The sequence below is a fragment of the Mangifera indica genome, chromosome 8 (genome assembly GCF_011075055.1).
Source record: "Mangifera indica cultivar Alphonso chromosome 8, CATAS_Mindica_2.1, whole genome shotgun sequence".
NCBI classification, from domain to species: domain Eukaryota; kingdom Viridiplantae; phylum Streptophyta; class Magnoliopsida; order Sapindales; family Anacardiaceae; genus Mangifera; species Mangifera indica.
Genome location: NC_058144.1, coordinates 7,099,038 through 7,116,371, shown reverse-complemented (window position 1 = coordinate 7,116,371; position 17,334 = coordinate 7,099,038). Strand labels below are relative to the sequence as shown.

Sequence of the window (17,334 nt, the reverse complement as noted above, 5' to 3'; positions counted from 1 at the left end):
TTTGAACATTCCCCTCGCATATTTGAAAGCCTCTAAGATATCCATTTTAGATTTTGCTAAGGCTAAAAGACTATTTTTCACCCAAGTTTTAATGCGAATATAAATATGCACTCATGAAATTTAAAAGACCATAACCCAATTTTTGTCAGGGGTAAAACTATAATTTATCAATACAATTTAAAAAACTAGAGTTTTATCACATTTCTTTTCTCAAGTTTAAAAATCTCATAATTTTCTTTCACCCAAAATTTCTAATTTTTGAAAAGTGACCATTTCACCCCCAAATCCTTAGGTTTTCTTTCTCTCCTTTTTGGCAACCATATTTAATGACGACAACCATTTGAAGACGAGAAGGAGAGCTGGTGACCATTTCCGACAAACGAAATTGTGAAATTTTTAAACATAGAAAGAAAAATATGATAAAACTTTAATTTTTAAATTTTTTTAGTAAATGATAGTTTTACCTTTAATCTTAATTGAGATTTTTAATAAAAATTGGGTCATGTGTGGGTATTTGGGTTTTTGAAATCCTACAAGTGTGTAGTTATATTTGCATTAAAACTTGGGTGGGAAATAGTCCTTAAGCCTTTTGCTAATTTTTTAGATGCTTTCACTATTACATGACTATAAAGCAAGACAATTGAATCACACATCATATTGTATATTGTAAGCCTAATTTTTCTTATCATATATCAAATATCATATTATATCATAAAATATATCCATTTAAAATATAATAATCAAATAATAAATAAATTCTAATTGCAACTGTATCATCTTGAAAAATATCATAAACATCAACTAAAATTATAAAATTTCTCATATACACCCTTGACAGGTCATACTTCTCTAAAAACGTGTATCTATCCCTATAGGTAATATGTATTGCATCGTATGACACATCCACTGTATCGTATCAATTTTGATATACTTTAAGATACGTATCGTTTTTTTACTTATGTCGTATCATATCATCACATAAGATATGTATTGTGTATCGGAGCATACTAAGCATGTTGTAAAGTGATACAAAAGTTATTAAATTATAAAAATATCCACCAGAATACTTGTGGATTTGGTTATACAAACTTGCCCTTAAAATCATAGATCTTGAAATGTAAGACTTTAATGTCACAATCTGTGTATCTTATTGTTTGGAGTAAGATATTCTTTTATGTTGGATATAATGATACATAAACTCAATTAAAAATATGTTAGGGGAGATTTGGAGTAGAATTCAACTTAATATTAGACATCTTATTAATTTCATAATTTCATCACATTTAAATATGTCTCACATAACGTTTCACTTTTCATTCACTGTGATTTATAGTAACACTTTCATAAATTAAAGGCCAAGAAACTATTTCCCACCCAAGGTTAGTGAAAAGACAAATTCCTGTCTATTAATTTTTAAAAACCCAAATACCTATTTATCTGTTAAAATTTACTTTTAGGATTAAGGGTAAAATTGTTATTTAGCTAAAATATTAAAAAAAACAAAAAATTATCACATTTTGCCCGTAAGTTTAAAAACTAACAATTTCCCCTCACTTGAGGTTTGAAAAGTTACCATTTCCCCCTTAAGGTTTTTTCTACTCTTTTCGGCAACCTCATCTTCTCTCTAGCCATCGACATTTCCTCTCTATCTCGGCTTCTCTTTCCCTTTGGTCTCTCTCATCGTTGTTCCCTGTCTACCTGCCATCAACAAAGAAAATGTCTCAAATATGTTTGACTAGGGTTCATTTTTCATTTGTTCCTTTCTTTTTTTTCTTCTTCAGTTATATTTCTTTCTCATATCAACAAAAGGGAGGAAGAGATGAAAATTGTCCCGTGAAAGAAATTTAGAGAAAAGAATCGCTAGCTATTATAAAGGATTCATATCAACAAAAAGGAGGAAGAGATGAAAATTGTCAAATTTCTTTAGAAAATTCATATTTCTTGCAAAGATTTTACAACAAAATCATTCAAATTCAAGTCAGTCTTGATTCAAGTCCTTATGTTTTGTATTTTCTTCTTTAACAATTGAAAATCAAACAATGTAAAATAGATTTATGTTTAAGACTTCATGTGAAATATAATTTTGTTGTGATTTCATATTGTTTATATTGTTTAATATTGTGATTTCATATTGTTATATTATTTGATATTGTTTAATATTGTATTAATGGTTAAAAAATATAAAAATTCAATTTTAGACAAAAACCAGACGAAGAAAAGGTTGGTGGCAACGCCAACCCTTGGCTTTCTGCCAACCTATTCTTTATCTGGTTTTTATCTAAAACTGAATTTTCGTATTTTTAAACTATCAATACAACATTAAACAACATTAAACAATACAACAACATAAAATCACAACATTAAACAATCTAACAACATAAAATCACAATAATATTATATTTCAGATGTGAATTCCCTAAAGAAATTTGACAATTTTCATCTCTTCTTCCCTTGTGTCTAAGTTGAATTCTTTATAATAACTTTTTCTCATGGGTTGTTTAATCACAAGTTTCTTCTTTATTGAATTTTTTTTTTATATTGCAAAAATTTCTTCCTTTACTAGAAGGTTAAGGAAAAAGAGAGAGATTATTTCTTTCTTTCTGCATGAGTTTCATCAATGAAGGTATTTTGGAAAAATGAATTACTGTTGTGGTATTTTTGTTTAGAGTTTGAGATGAGTGACATATATGTATGCACAATTTAAAAAAAAGATAAAAAATTTAATATCCTTTTGCCACCCGCGTGCAAGACTTTATGTAATACGCTTAAATTAATAAAAGGCAATTTGGTCATTTCATTAATTATTTGAATAAATATATATATATATATATAGGGGAGAAATGTAATATTCTCAAATTAATAAAAAGGACAGTTTAGTCATTTTGTTATCATTGTCCGATTATTTTGTTAGTATTAAAATTGTGTGTATATGCTTGTATCCAGAAATTATATACATCAAGGGAGAACTCGAAAGAGCATTTCGTGGCTATATTTTTAATATATATATATATATATATATATATATATATATATATATATATATATATATATATATATATATATATATATATATATTTACACGTTTAGTTTAAAAGACACTCTGATATGGGAATTTAAGGCCACAAATGATTTTTTTTGTTCTGGAGGCGTTTTTGGAGTGATATCAACGCTGAAAATGGGGCAGAGAAAGGGAAACGTCTCCTTTTATTATTAAAGCGGTTACTTTCCTGGAGGCGAATACTTTACTGCTTCCTTATATAAAGAAAAGAAAAACAACCATTTTTTCTCTGGCTGCTGCAGTTTACATCTTCACAGTTTTCTCTTATTGAAATTGATTCTTTTGGTCAAAAAGGGAGAGAGCTGAACCTGTTGCTTGTCGACTAGGAAAGGAAGTAGACAGGGAGATAACTGCCACGTGAAGACCGACGTAATCGCCGGAGGAGAGGTAGGCCATCGATTCCATTGTTTTACGCCGAAATTCCATGTAAAACTCTGCATGTCATAAACTAGATTCTGAAAGTTGGTTTTATATATATATATATGTGTGTGTGTGTGTGTGATTATATGTTTGTATCATGAGGAGGTAGCGTACAGTATTGATGATGATGATTAGTTATGGGATGTTTTGATGATTGAGAGTTAGAGTGAGAGTGATCATGGATCTCTGATGAATAAACGGAGATCGACTATTATATGTGTGGCAGTAGACACTAGGCACACTTGCACAAAACCGATGTAGTGGTGTTGTGACTGGGTCACTGCTTGAAACTGTTAGGAAGCGAGGTCTGAAAGTACATGCAAAGTTACCGTCATCTTCTTTCCAGGAAGCCAGCTTAAATTACGTAGTCTGTAGAAATGAAGAAGAAATAAAGAAAAGGAAGAAGGAATTAAGCATGTGTTAAGTTATTTTTTTGGTAGATAGGATATTGTGCATGCATCCACACTTACTACAATACACCAGCACCATTTAATTAAGTCACAAAAAGTATATTAATTAGTTTTTTTTTAGATAGATAGAATAAATTTTATATGATGTAGAGTGATTGATTTATGGTCTTGAATATTAATTTTGTAGACTGTTCTTCCAGATTAATTTTATGTGTATATATATATATATATATATATATATATATATATATATATATATATATTTTCATAGAATAATATAATCATACTAATTGAATCAATAGTATCACTCGTAATTAGAGATCAGTGGATGAAACGTCCTGATCTTGTGAATGTTTGAATCGTTTGATGAGACGTCACAGTTTCAGTTAATAAAAAAAGAAAAATTATTATTAACTAGTTTTGTGATAATGATGTAAACAACATCTGTGATAGATGTTCGAAATTGAGGAGTATGAAGTAAGAGGAATCTGAGATGGATGCCCTAATACGTTGGCATAAGAGACACCTGAGACGAGCGTCTAGCCGAGTGCGTCAATGACGCAAGTGATGGTAAAGTTCCGTCGAGAATAACCATAAGGGATATCAAATTTATTCTAAAGGCCTACTGAGTTTTATAGTTCATATATATTTATTTTGGGGTGTTGTAGGTAGGAAAAACAACGGGGTAGGCGGGGAGGCGAGCAGATCAACACATTGAATTACGCTTTTAGCTATACTTATTTTTACTGCTATTTTGTTTATTATTATTATATTATATTTTATAAAATCTACCCATTCGAAAATTCATTAGCTTATTTATAATTTATGAATTTCTTTGGGGAGACTTTGAGACACTCATTGATTTCTAATAAATATTATGATGGTTTCTCACAAGTATCGAATTTTATGGCTATTATATTATTCTCTTTAAATAATAATAATAAAGATTGCTGCCAAGGGTATGTTCCAAATGAGGGGTATTACATTTTTGGTTTATAGCACGGTTTTGGGACCCAAAAAAAAATTTTTTAAATGATTTTCTTTATAACATGTTCATGAATTAATAGTTAAAAACAGTGTTGATCACTCCCGCGCCCTGACCTCTGTAAGTAAATACCTGTTGTAGCTATGGGTATATTTTATTCAAAGTACTATGTGGTTTTGCAGAGGACAAAGAATATGAGGAGGTCTAGCAGATTGAATACTTCTATCCCAGAGGAAAGCCATTCAGAGGCATCGATACCAATACCGGCCTCGAACCCAGCACCAAGGATGGTAGAGGTATCAGAGATCAGAAATATTGTTCAGGAGGTGTTGAGAGAGCATCGAGAGTTGTCTGCTAGTGTTGGGCATTCAGTTGAGGCACCTGTGGCTTTAGTACCCGTTCAACAGCCTATTCAGCCCCCAACCTAATGGATGGTTGATATGAGGGGACAAACACACCCGATTTATGGATTAGCAGGTAGATATCAGCCACTAGAATTCAGGGGTACCACAGGTCCAATTGTAGCCCTCGAGTGGGTAGAGGCTATAGAGGAGGCCATGGCCATGTTTACTATGACCGATCAAGAAAAGGTAAGGTATGCTGCTTATTTACTCAAGAGGGATACCAAGGCTTGGTGGAGACTCATGTGTACCACTAGAACTGTAGAGGGTATGTCATGGGTCAATTTCAGACAGATGTTTGATGAGGAGTATAAGTCAGCAGATTCTATGAGATCCTAGACTCAGGAGCTCTTTAGTTTAAGATAGGGTAACATGACAGTTCGAGAATATTCTGCTCGATTCAATGTTCTTGCTGTGTATGCCCCAGGAGTAACTGGTACGGTTCAAGGTAGGATGAAGATGTTTGTTCAAGGACTCCGAGCTAACATTGCTAAAGAGGTGATGGTGGGGGAGCATGCCCCCACTACCTATTCTGAGGCTCTAAATAGGGCCATACGGGCAGAGATTATGTTGGAACGTATAGATTGAGAAAGAAACTCACAGATAACAGATAGAGGGATTGGTCATGGAACAGTTTCAAAAGAGGTGACCAATCGAGGAATCAGTAGAAACAGACACCAAAAAGGAAAAAAGATCTTTAAGTCCAGAGGCCCAAGAAGAAGTGATAGAGACAAAATGCCCCATCAAGAAGAATCTCTTGCATGTTAGAGGTGTGGTCACAGACACCCAGGTGAATGCAGAACTGGTTAAAGGATCTGTTATACGTGTGGACAACTAGGGCATTTTGCTAAAGAGTGCCCTACCAGAGCTGGTGTGACTCCAGCAAGACCAGAGCAACCTGCAGGTGGAGGACAAGCCAGGGTATACACCATTGCACAGACACAAGCTGAGGCCCACCCATTAGCTGTGATGGGTCAGTTATTTTTTTATACTATTCCTTTGTATGCTTTGATTGATTCGGGTGTCACACATAGTTTTATAGCTCAAGGATTAGTTGAGCGATTAGGACTAAAGCCTACAATAGTGAATCATATCAGTATCGAAATGCCAGATGGTGACAATATATTAAGTGATAATATGTTGTTGCATCAAACAGTAGTGTTAAAAGGTCGGGAACTAATAGTAAATTTGATCGTGTTCGAGATGCCTGATTTTGATATGATCTTGGGAATGGATTTTCTTAGCAAATATGGGGTTGAGATCGACTGTAAGAAGAAGAAGGTTAAGTTCAACTTTGATAATAGTGACAAGTTCTCATTTATAATTTATGAATTTTTTTTTTGGAGACTTTGAGACACTCATTGATTTCTAATAAATATTATGATGGTTTCTCACGAATATCTAATTTTATGGCTATTATATTATTCTCTTTAAATAATAATAATATAGATTGCTACCAAGGGTATGCTCCAAATGAGGGGTATTACATTTAAATGTAATACCCTTAAATTAATAAAAGGGCAATTTGGTTATTTCATTAATTATTTGAATAAGTATATATATATATATATATATGTTTCTTGTTTAAGTAAAGTGATTTTAGATGGGAAACGTAGATTCTGTTTCCACTAATTATGCAAGCATTTCCTCCAAGCGTGGTGTAACGCATCCTTCTTCAATTCAATTTATGTTTGGATGAGTAACGCTTGCTGAGCATGATTCTTCTGGAAGGCGTTTGGAGGGGAAATGGCATAAAGAAAGGAAGCAGTTTCTGAAGCCTTATTACTGGACTGTTTTTTTTTTCGTGGGTTTTCTCTACACAAAGAAAAAAAAAAAGGATTTTTTTTCTCCACTACAGAATTTGTCATATTGCCAACATCTATTCTTGCGCAGCAAGAGAGAAAGAAGAATCTTCTGTTCGCCGATTGGGGAAGGAAATCGCCGAAGAGGCTGTTGCCACATAAAGACGGACGTGATCACCGGAGGAGAGGTAGGCTTTAGATTTCATTATTTCCCTTTTGCATCAGTATCTGTAAATCTGGTTTGTGTTTGCTGCATATGTTTATGAATATTTTCAGGAGTTCAGTTACAGTAATTGTATATGCATGAGGTGCGTGTATGTGTATATATATATATATATATATATATATATATATATATATAAAAAAATTAGAAACATGATTACAAATGTAAGTTGAAGTTGGTTAAATGGTGAGGATATGCGAACAGTGCTTAAACATGCAACGAAAGAGAATATGAGAGGTTTCCAGAAAGAAGAAAATGTTGACCACCTTCTGCCATTTTCTGCCCTTAGATTTTTAATTAAAATATCTCACCTGTTCTGTCTGTATATTTTACCTACGCTGGGTGATCAATATAAATGATGGTGATACATGTTGTGTTGGAAATGATTTGTGATACTTGTCATCTGAGAGTCGGGATATGCTTGGCAGTGCCTTGACTTGGTTACCTCGGCAGTGGTGTTAGGTCTGCCATGTTGCACTGTACTTCCAACCGTATAACGCACACGACTTCCTCCAAATACAAACCCATGCGTCAATATTTAGCTTTCTTTCTCCTTTTTGAAAGCCTAAATCCCAGTTTTCCTTCCAAGTTTATATTACAGAAGAAAGAAAAAAAAAATTATTAAAAGAATGCTAGGCATAGTTACTGTTTATAGCTGTAATTTGTCAGATTAACATGGACGGATTCAATGCACTAGTTTCTTAAAAGTGAGGTTGCAGGCTATTTAATTTCTTTTATTATTTAATTAGCTCACATACATCCTAGTATATTTATTCCAGAAAGGCAAGACATTTTTTTATTGAACAAATTGGCAGCTATATATATATATATATATTAGTTACGTCTCCTTAATGAATTAAAATCTTGTATAGTTATACATTTTATTATGAGCCGATTGATGTGATATCCTGGTTTATATATAATCGAAACGATTGATGAGATATCTCGATTTTGAATATAGAAATTAATTTGATATGTAATGATAATAAGAGCGACACCTGAGATAGGTGTTCGAATTTTATGAAAATCAACATACAATGCATCCGAGATGGATTTCCCTCCAAAACGATGACATAAAAAGGGCACTTGGGACGGGTGTCCAATGGAGTGTGTTATAGACGCATGTGACGGTGAGACTCCGTCAAGAATATCGATAAGAAATAATAAATTCATTAAAAAGATCAACTGAGTTTTACAATTTATATATTTGTTTTGGGGTGTTGCAGGTAGGAAAAACAATGGGGCAGACGGGGAGGCGAGTGGATCAGCACGTTGAACTGCGCTTTGGCTATAATTATTTTAATTCTATTCTGATCATTTTCACAATAATTTACTTTATGGAATCCATGCATTTTGGAACTATCAATTTATTTATATTCACTGAATTTTATTTTGAAACATTTTGACACAATTTCTTTTTGTATTTCAATAAGTATTATGTGATGATTTCTCATAAACATCAAATTGTATTTGATGGTTATCATTATTTAAAAATAAATAAATTAATTACTGCTAAGGGGTTTGTTTTCAGAATGAGATGTTACATTTTTGGTATCAAAGCATGGTTTTGGGACCAAAAAAAAAAAAACTTTTGAAAATGATTTCCTTCATAACATGTTCATAAATTAGTAGCTAAAGTAGTGTTGATCACTCTCGCGCCCTTACCTCTGTAAGTAAATACCTGTTGTAGCTATTAATATACCTTATTCAGAGTACTATGTGGTTTTGCAGAAAGAGAAAGAATATGAGAAGGTCTAGCAAATTGAATACTCCCATCCCAGAGGAAAGCCATTCAGAGGCACTGGTACCAACACCGGCCCTGAACCTAGCACCAAGGATGGTTGAGGTATCCGAGATCAGAAATATTGTTCAAGAGGTGATGAGAGAGCAGCGAGAGTTGTCTGCTGTGTTGGGCATTCAGTTGAGGCACCCATGGCTACAGTTCAACAACCACCCGTTCAGCAACCGATTTAGCCTCCAACCCAACAGATGGTTGACATGAGGGGACAAACACACCCGATTTATGGATTAGCAGGTAGATATTAGCCGTCAGAATTCAGGGGTACCACGGATCCAATTGTGGCCCTCGAGTGGATAGAGGCTGTGGAGGGGGCCATGACCATGTTTACTATGATCGATCAGGAAAAAGTGAGGTATGTTACGTATTTACTCAAGGGGGATGCCAAAGCTTGGTGGAGACTCATGTGTACCACTAAGACTGTAGAGGGTATGTCATGGGTCGATTTCAGACAGATATTTGATGAAGAGTATAGATCAACAGATTCTATAAGATCTCAGACCTAAGAGTTCTTTAGTTTAAGACAAGGTAACATGACAGTTCGAGAATATTCTGTTCAATTCAATACTCTTGTTGTGTATGCTCTAGGAGTAATTGGTACGGTTCAAGGTATGATGAAGATGTTTGTTCAAGGACTCCGAGCTAGCATTGCTAAGGGGGTGATGGTAGGGGAGCATGCCCCCACTACCTATTATGAGGCTCTAAATAGGGCCATACAGGCAGAGATTATGTTGGAATGTATAGATCAAGAAAAGGACTCACAGATAATAGACAGGGGGATTAGTCATGGAGCAGTTCCAAGAGAGGTGACCAATCGGGGAATCAGTAGAAATAGAGATCGAAGAGGAAAAAGAATTTTTGAGTCAAGAGGCCCAAGAAGAAGCGACAGAGACAAAAGGCCCCGTCAAGAGGAATCTCTTGCATGTTAAAGATGTGGTCGTAAGCACCCGGGTGAATGCAGTACTGGTCAAAGAATCTGTTACAGGTGTGGCAACTAAGGCATTTTGCCAGAGAGTGCCCTATTAGAGCTGGTGTGACTCTAGCAAGACCAAAGCAACCTGTAGGTGGAGGACAAGCTAGGGTATACACCATCACACAGGCACAAGCTGAGACCTATCCATCAGTTGTGACAGGTCAGTTACTTTTCTATACCATTCCTTTGTATGCTTTAATTGATTCAGGTGCCACACATAGTTTTATAGCTCAGGGATTAGTTGAGAGATTGAGACTAAAGCCTACAGTAGTGAATCACATCAATACCGAAATGTTAGATGGTGACAATATACTGAGTGATAGTATGTTGTTGCATCAAACAGTGGAATTAAAGGGTCGAGAACTAATAGTAGATCTGATCATGTTTGATATGCTTGATTTTGATATAATATTGGGAATGGATTTTCTTAGCAAGTATGGCGCTGAGATCGATTGTAGGAAGAAGAAGGTTAAGTTCAATTTGGATAATGGTGACGAGTTCTCGTTTAGTGAGGGTCGACTACTTAGCATGATGATTAGCAGTGTCAGAGCTCGAAAAATGTTGAGTAAGGGATGTATTGGATATCTAGCTCATGTGGTGAATAAATCTAATTCTGAGTCAACTCTAAATGTGAAAAACACTCTAGTGGTCTATGAGTTTTTAGATGTGTTTCCTGATAACTTGTCAGGACTAGCACCTGAAAGAGAGGTAGAGTTCAGTGTTGAGTTGGCCCCAGGTAGGGGTGTTCAAAATTATCCGATAACCGAATCGAATCGATTTTTAAACCAAAAATCGAACCAAAAAATAGGTTATTTGAAATATCGATTCGGATACCGGTTCAAAAATATATATAAACCGAATTTTCAGTTCGGTTACTGGTTTGCCTAATTTTGAAAACCGGTTAATCGGACCGAACTGGTTTTTAAAAAATTGAATAAAATATTAATAAAATATTTAATATATTTTCAAAAAATTAGAAAAAAATAATAAAATATGATAATTTTTTGAAATTCGGTTAAAAAATCGGTTAACCAAAATTTCGGTTCGGTTAATTGATATTTTCGGTTCGGTTTAAAATCGGTTAATCTTTAAATCGATTCGGTTTCGGTTCATGATTTTTTCAAACCAAAAATTCGGTTCGGTTCAAAATATTGGCAAAGCAGTTCGGTTAACCGGTTTTGAACACCCCTAGCCCCAGGAACCGCACCAATATCGAAGGCACCTTATCGTATGGCCCCAGTAGAACTTCAAGAATTAAATAAGCAACTGCAGGAATTACTTGATAATGGGTTTATTCGACCAAGTCATTCGCTATGGGGTGCACCAATCTTTTTTATAAAAAAGAAGGATGGATCAATGCGTATGTGTATCGACTATAAAGAGCTCAACCGAGTGATCGTTAAAAATAAATACCCATTACCAAGAATCGATGACTTGTTCGACCAGTTAAAAGGAGCTACAATATTTTCAAAGATCGACTTGAGGTCTGGATATCATCAGGTTCGAGTTGTAGAAAAGGATATCCCAAAAATTGCATTTAGAACTAGATATGGACATTATGAATTCGTTGTGATGCCTTTCGGGTTGACTAATGCTCCAACAATTTTTTATGGATCTTATGAACAAAGTGTTTAAAGATTGGTTAGATAGTTTCATCGTAGTCTTTATCGATGACATTTTGGTATATTCCAAGACTCGAGAGGATCATGAGCAACATCTGAAATTGGTGTTACAAAGACTAAGGGATCATCAATTATATGCCTAATTTTCTAAATGTGAATTTTGGTTGGATCGTGTGATTTTTCTAGGACATGTGGTCTCAACTGATGGTATTTTCGTAAATCCGAGTATAGTAAAGGTTGTGATGAAATGGCAGAGATTGAGATCAGCTAAGGAGGTTATGAGTTTTTTGGGGTTAGTTGGTTATTACCGATGTTTCATTGAGGGATTTTCCAAATTAGCTCGACCATTGACGGAATTGACTTGTAAAGATGTTCCCTTTCATTGGTTTTCAAATTGTGAGGATAGTTTCCAAGCCTTGAAACAAAGACTGACTACAGTTTCAGTCTTAACTCTATCAATTGATGATGAAGGATATGACTTGTATATAGATGCATCTCATCAAGGATTTGGAGCTGTCTTGATACAAAGGGGTAAGGTAATTACATATGCCTCCCGCCAGTTGAAAGATTACGAAAAAAAGGTATCTGACTCATGATTTAGAGTTAGCTACAGTGGTATTTGCCTTGAAGATTTAGCACCATTATTTGTATGGGGTAAAGACGAATGTATACACTGATTACAAAAGCTTGAAATATTTCTTCACTCAGAGAGAGTTAAATATGTGACAACGTCAGTGGTTAGAGTTAGTTAAGGATTACGACATGGACATTAGATACCATTCGGGTAAGGCTAATGTAGTAGTTGATGCTTTGAGTATGAAGGTAATGTTGTCTCATGTGGCAACATCCCTCGAGTTGCAACGAGATGTCTTTCGTGAGCAGATTGAGATGGTCACAGGGTTATTAGCTAGGTTAGAGATCAAATCGACTCTATTAGATGAAATTAGAGTCAGGCAGACTTTCAATGAATGGTGTGCACAGATGATATAGAGGATTACTGAAGGACTTGAATCAGACTTTTGAGTGGTTAATGGGGTTTTGAAATTTAGAGATCGTGTATGCGTCCCTCAGGATGATGACTTGAGAACTCGAATTTTGATGGAAGTGCATAGTACACTTTACACTGCCCACCCCAAGAGTATGAAAATGTATCAAGATTTGAGAAGAATTGACTGGTGGTCTGGTATGAAAAAGGTTGTGGTTGATTTTGTGTCAAAGTGTATGGTTTGTCAACAAGTTAAAGCGGAACATCAACGACCCTCCAGATTATTGCAACCTTTGTCCATACCCGAGTGGAAATGGGAAGAGGTCTCAATGGACTTTATGGTAAGATTACCAAAGGTCAGAGGTGGATTCAATGCCTTATGGGTTATTGTGGATCGATTGACCAAGTTAACCCACTTCATTCCGGTTAGAGATAATATGGGCACAGACCAATTGGGACAAATCTACATAAGAGAGATAGTCAAACTTCATGGAGTGCCGAAGAGGATCGTATCAGACAGGGAGACACGATCGTTTCAGCTTTCTGGAAGAGTCTACAAAAGGTATTAGGTACCCGACTATCTTTCAGTACAGCATATCACCCCTAATCAGATGGTCAAACGGAGAGGGTCAATCAAATGATTGAGGATATGTTAAGGGCATGTTGTCTAGATCATGGGACGAGTTGGATTGATATTTTGCCCTTGATAGAGTTTGCTTACAACAATAGCTATCAGACAACTATTCAGATGACCCCATACGAAACCCTTTATGGGAGAAAATATCGATCACCATTGCATTGGGATGAGATTGGAGAGAGAAATGAATTAACCAGCGTTTTAGGGCGTGAGATGACCCAACAAATGATTGATCAGGTGAGGTTGATTCGAGAAAAGATGAAATAGGCCCAAGATAGACAAAAGAGTTATGCTGACCAGAGAAGACATAATTTGGAGTTTGAGGTCGGTGAGTATGTGTTTGTTAAGGTTGCTCCTTATCGACATGTCATGAGATTCGACAAGAAAGGGAAGTTAGCACCGTGATATATTGGACCGTATGAAATCATTAAGAAGATTGGTAAAGTGGCATATAAGCTTGCATTGCCAACAAACATAAGACGTATTCATAACGCGTTTCATATATCATTGTTGCGTAAATGTCTAGGGGACCCATCCCAAGTGGTTAAAATCGAAGATGTTAAGCTGAAAGACAATTTGGTATATGAGGAACGCCCTGCACGGATAGTGGATCGACAAATTAAGATACTTAGACACCGAAAAATTCCTTTGCTCAAGGTTCAATGGCAAAATCACCAGGTAGAAGAGGCTATTCGGGAGATAGAAGAGGATATGAGGCAAAGATTTCCTCAATTATTTGAGTGAATTTTGAGGCCGAAATTCTTTTTAAGGAGGGGAGAAATGTAATACCCTTAAATTAATAAAGGGGCAATTTGGTCATTTCATTAATTATTTCAATAAATAAATAAATATATATATATATATATATATATATATATATATATATATATATATATATATATATATATATATATGTTTCTTGTTTAAGTAAAGTGATTTTATATGGGAAACGTAGATTCTATTTCCACTAATTATGCAAGCGTTTCCTCCAAGCGTGGTGTAACGCATCTTTCTTCAATTCAATTTATGTTTGGATGAGTAACGCTTGCTGAGCATGATTCTTCTGAAAGGCGTTTGGAGGGGAAATGGCATAAAGAAAGGAAGCAGTTTCTGAAGCCTTATTACTGGACCCTTTTTTTTTCGTGGGTTTTCTCTACACAAAGAAAAAAAAAGGGATTTTCTTTTCTCCACTACAGAATTTGTCATATTGCCAACATCTATTCTTGCGCAACAAAAGAGAGAGAAGAATCTTCTGTTCGCCGATTGGGGAAGGAAATCACCGAGGAGGCTGTTGCCACGTAAAGACGGACGTGATCGCCGGAGGAGAGGTAGGCTTTAGATTCCATTTTTTCCCTTTTGCATCAGTAACTGTAAATCTGGTTTGTGTTTGCTGCATATGTTTATGAATATTTTCAGGGGTTCAGTTACAGTAATTGTATATGCATGAGGTGCGTGTATGTGTGTGTATATATATATATATATATAAGATTAGAAACATGATTACAAATGTAAGTTGAAGTTGGTTAAATGGTGAGGATGTGCGAACAGTGCTTAAACATGCAACGAAAGAGAATATGAGAGGTTTCCAGAAAGAAGAAAATGTTGGCCACCTTCTGCCATTTTCTGCTCTTAGATTTTTAATTAAAATATCTCACCTATTGTGTCTGTATATTTTACCTACGCTGGGTGATCAATATAAATGATGGTGATACATGTTGTGTTGGAAATGATTTGTGATACTTGTTATCTGAGAGTCGGGATATGCTTGGCAGTGCCTTGACTTGGTTACCGTCGGCAGTGGTGTTAGGTCTGCCATGTTGCACTGCACTTCCAGCCGTATAACGCACACGGCTTCCTCCAAATTCAAACCCATGCGTCAATATTTAGCTTTCTTTATCCTCTCTAAAAGCCTAAATCCCAGTTTTCCTTCCAAGTTTATATTACAGAAGAAAGAAAAAAAAATATTATTAAAAGAATGCTAGGCATAGTTACTGTTTATAGCTGTGATTTGTCAGATTAACATGGACGGATTCAAGGCACTGGTTTCTTAAAAGTGAGGCTGCAGGCTATTTAATTTCTTTCATTATTTAATTAGCTCACATACATCCTGATATATTTATTCTAGAAAGGCAAGACATTTTTTTAATGAGCAAATTGGTGACTTGGTTACCGTCGGCAGTGGTGTTAGGTCTGCCATGTTGCACTGCACTTCCAGCCGTATAACGCACACGGCTTCCTCCAAATTCAAACCCATGCGTCAATATTTAGCTTTCTTTCTCCTCTCTAAAAGCCTAAATCCCAGTTTTCCTTCCAAGTTTATATTACAGAAGAAAGAAAAAAAAATATTATTAAAAGAACGCTAGGCATAGTTACTGTTTATAGCTGTGATTTGTCGGATTAACGTGGACGGATTCAAGGCACTGGTTTCTTAAAAGTAGGCTGCAGGCTATTTAATTTCTTTCATTATTTAATTAGCTCACATACATCCTGGTATATTTATTCTAGAAAGGCAAGACATTTTTTTAATGAGCAAATTGGCAGCTATATATATATATATATATTAGTTACGTCTCCTTAATGAATTAAAATCTGGTATAGTTATACATTTTATTTTATTATGAGCCGGTTGATGTGATATCTTGGTTTATATATAATCGAATCGATTGATAAGATATCTTGATTCTGAATATAGAAATTAATTTTATATATAATGATAATGAGAGTGACACCTGAGACAGGTGTTCGAATTTTATGAAAATCGACATACAATGCATCCGAGATAGATTTCCCTCTAAAACGATGACATAAAAAGAGCACCTGGGACGGGTGTCCAGTGGAGTGCGTTATAGACGTATGTGACGGTGAGACTCCGTCGAGAATATCGATAAGAAATAATGAATTCATTAAAAAGGTCTACTAAGTTTTACAATTTACATATTTGTTTTGGGTTGTTGCAGGGAGGAAGCACGTTAAACTGCGTTTTGGCTATAATTATTTTAATTCTATTCCGATCATTTTCACAATAATTTAATTTATAGAATCCATACATTCTGGAACTATCAATTTATTTATATTTACTGAATTTTATTTTGAAACATTTTGACACAATTTCTTTTTGTATTTCAATAAGTATTATGTGATGATTTCTCATAAACATCAAATTTTATGATGGTTATCATTATTTAAAAATAAATAAATTAAATCAAATTAATTACCGCTAAGGGGTTTATTTTCGGAATGGGATGTTACACTTTAAGTATGAAGTGTCCGGATATGTATCTTCTTCGCTCAAAAAGAAACTAAATTAGGATTTGTTTTCAGCTGCACACATTGTTAACGTGAGCTAACATTAACAGATGTTTGGTATGGATTTATATGATTAAAGTTAAGGTTGGGAAGTTATCTTTAAAAAAGGGCCAAATGACTATTTCCCACCCAAGTTTTAATGCAAAGACATGCATACCTGTAGGGTTTCAAAAACTTAAACACCCACTCATAAACTAATTTCTGTTAAAATTTTTATTTAGGATGAAAGGTAAAATTGCTATTTTAACAATAATATTAAAAATATATATAATTCATTATATTTTTTTCTCTAGGTTTTAAAAACTAATAACTTTATTTATGTCTAAAGTTTTTTAACTTTAAAAAGTCATATTTTTCTCCCAAACCTAGGGTTTTTATCTTTTTCCTATTTTAGCTACCTTCCAAACTTTTAAAAACTATAATTTAACCCCCCTCTTCAACTTTAAATTACTCCAACATCCTCTCCCTCCGCCAACTGAACCAACGTGAACCTTTGCTTCTCTTTGATGCTCGAGCTACCTTTTAGTAATGATGCAATGCTTCTCTCCAAATCTTTAGGAGATCTCTTTATCAGATGAAGAGATCTTTGGGGTGTGTCTTTTTCACACCCCATGTGCTAGCCAACCATTTCGATGGTAAGAGATGATCGATTGAATGGAGAAAAAAGGAGGAGTCACCGAAGACAAATGGTGGTTGGAGAAAGGATAAAAAAAA

General features: G+C 34.8%; 1 protein-coding gene across 1 annotated transcript; it reads left to right on the top strand.

The window, feature by feature from the left end:
- The first annotated feature begins 10,052 nt into the window (after positions 1 to 10,052).
- Positions 10,053 to 14,058, top strand: LOC123223472. The gene is made up of 6 exons (XM_044646636.1): positions 10,053 to 10,806; positions 11,879 to 12,228; positions 12,428 to 12,603; positions 12,742 to 13,239; positions 13,407 to 13,551; positions 13,750 to 14,058. Exons 1-6 carry the CDS (start codon positions 10,053 to 10,055, stop codon positions 14,056 to 14,058), a joined length of 2,232 nt encoding a protein of 743 aa, XP_044502571.1.
- The last annotated feature ends 3,276 nt before the right edge of the window (positions 14,059 to 17,334 follow it).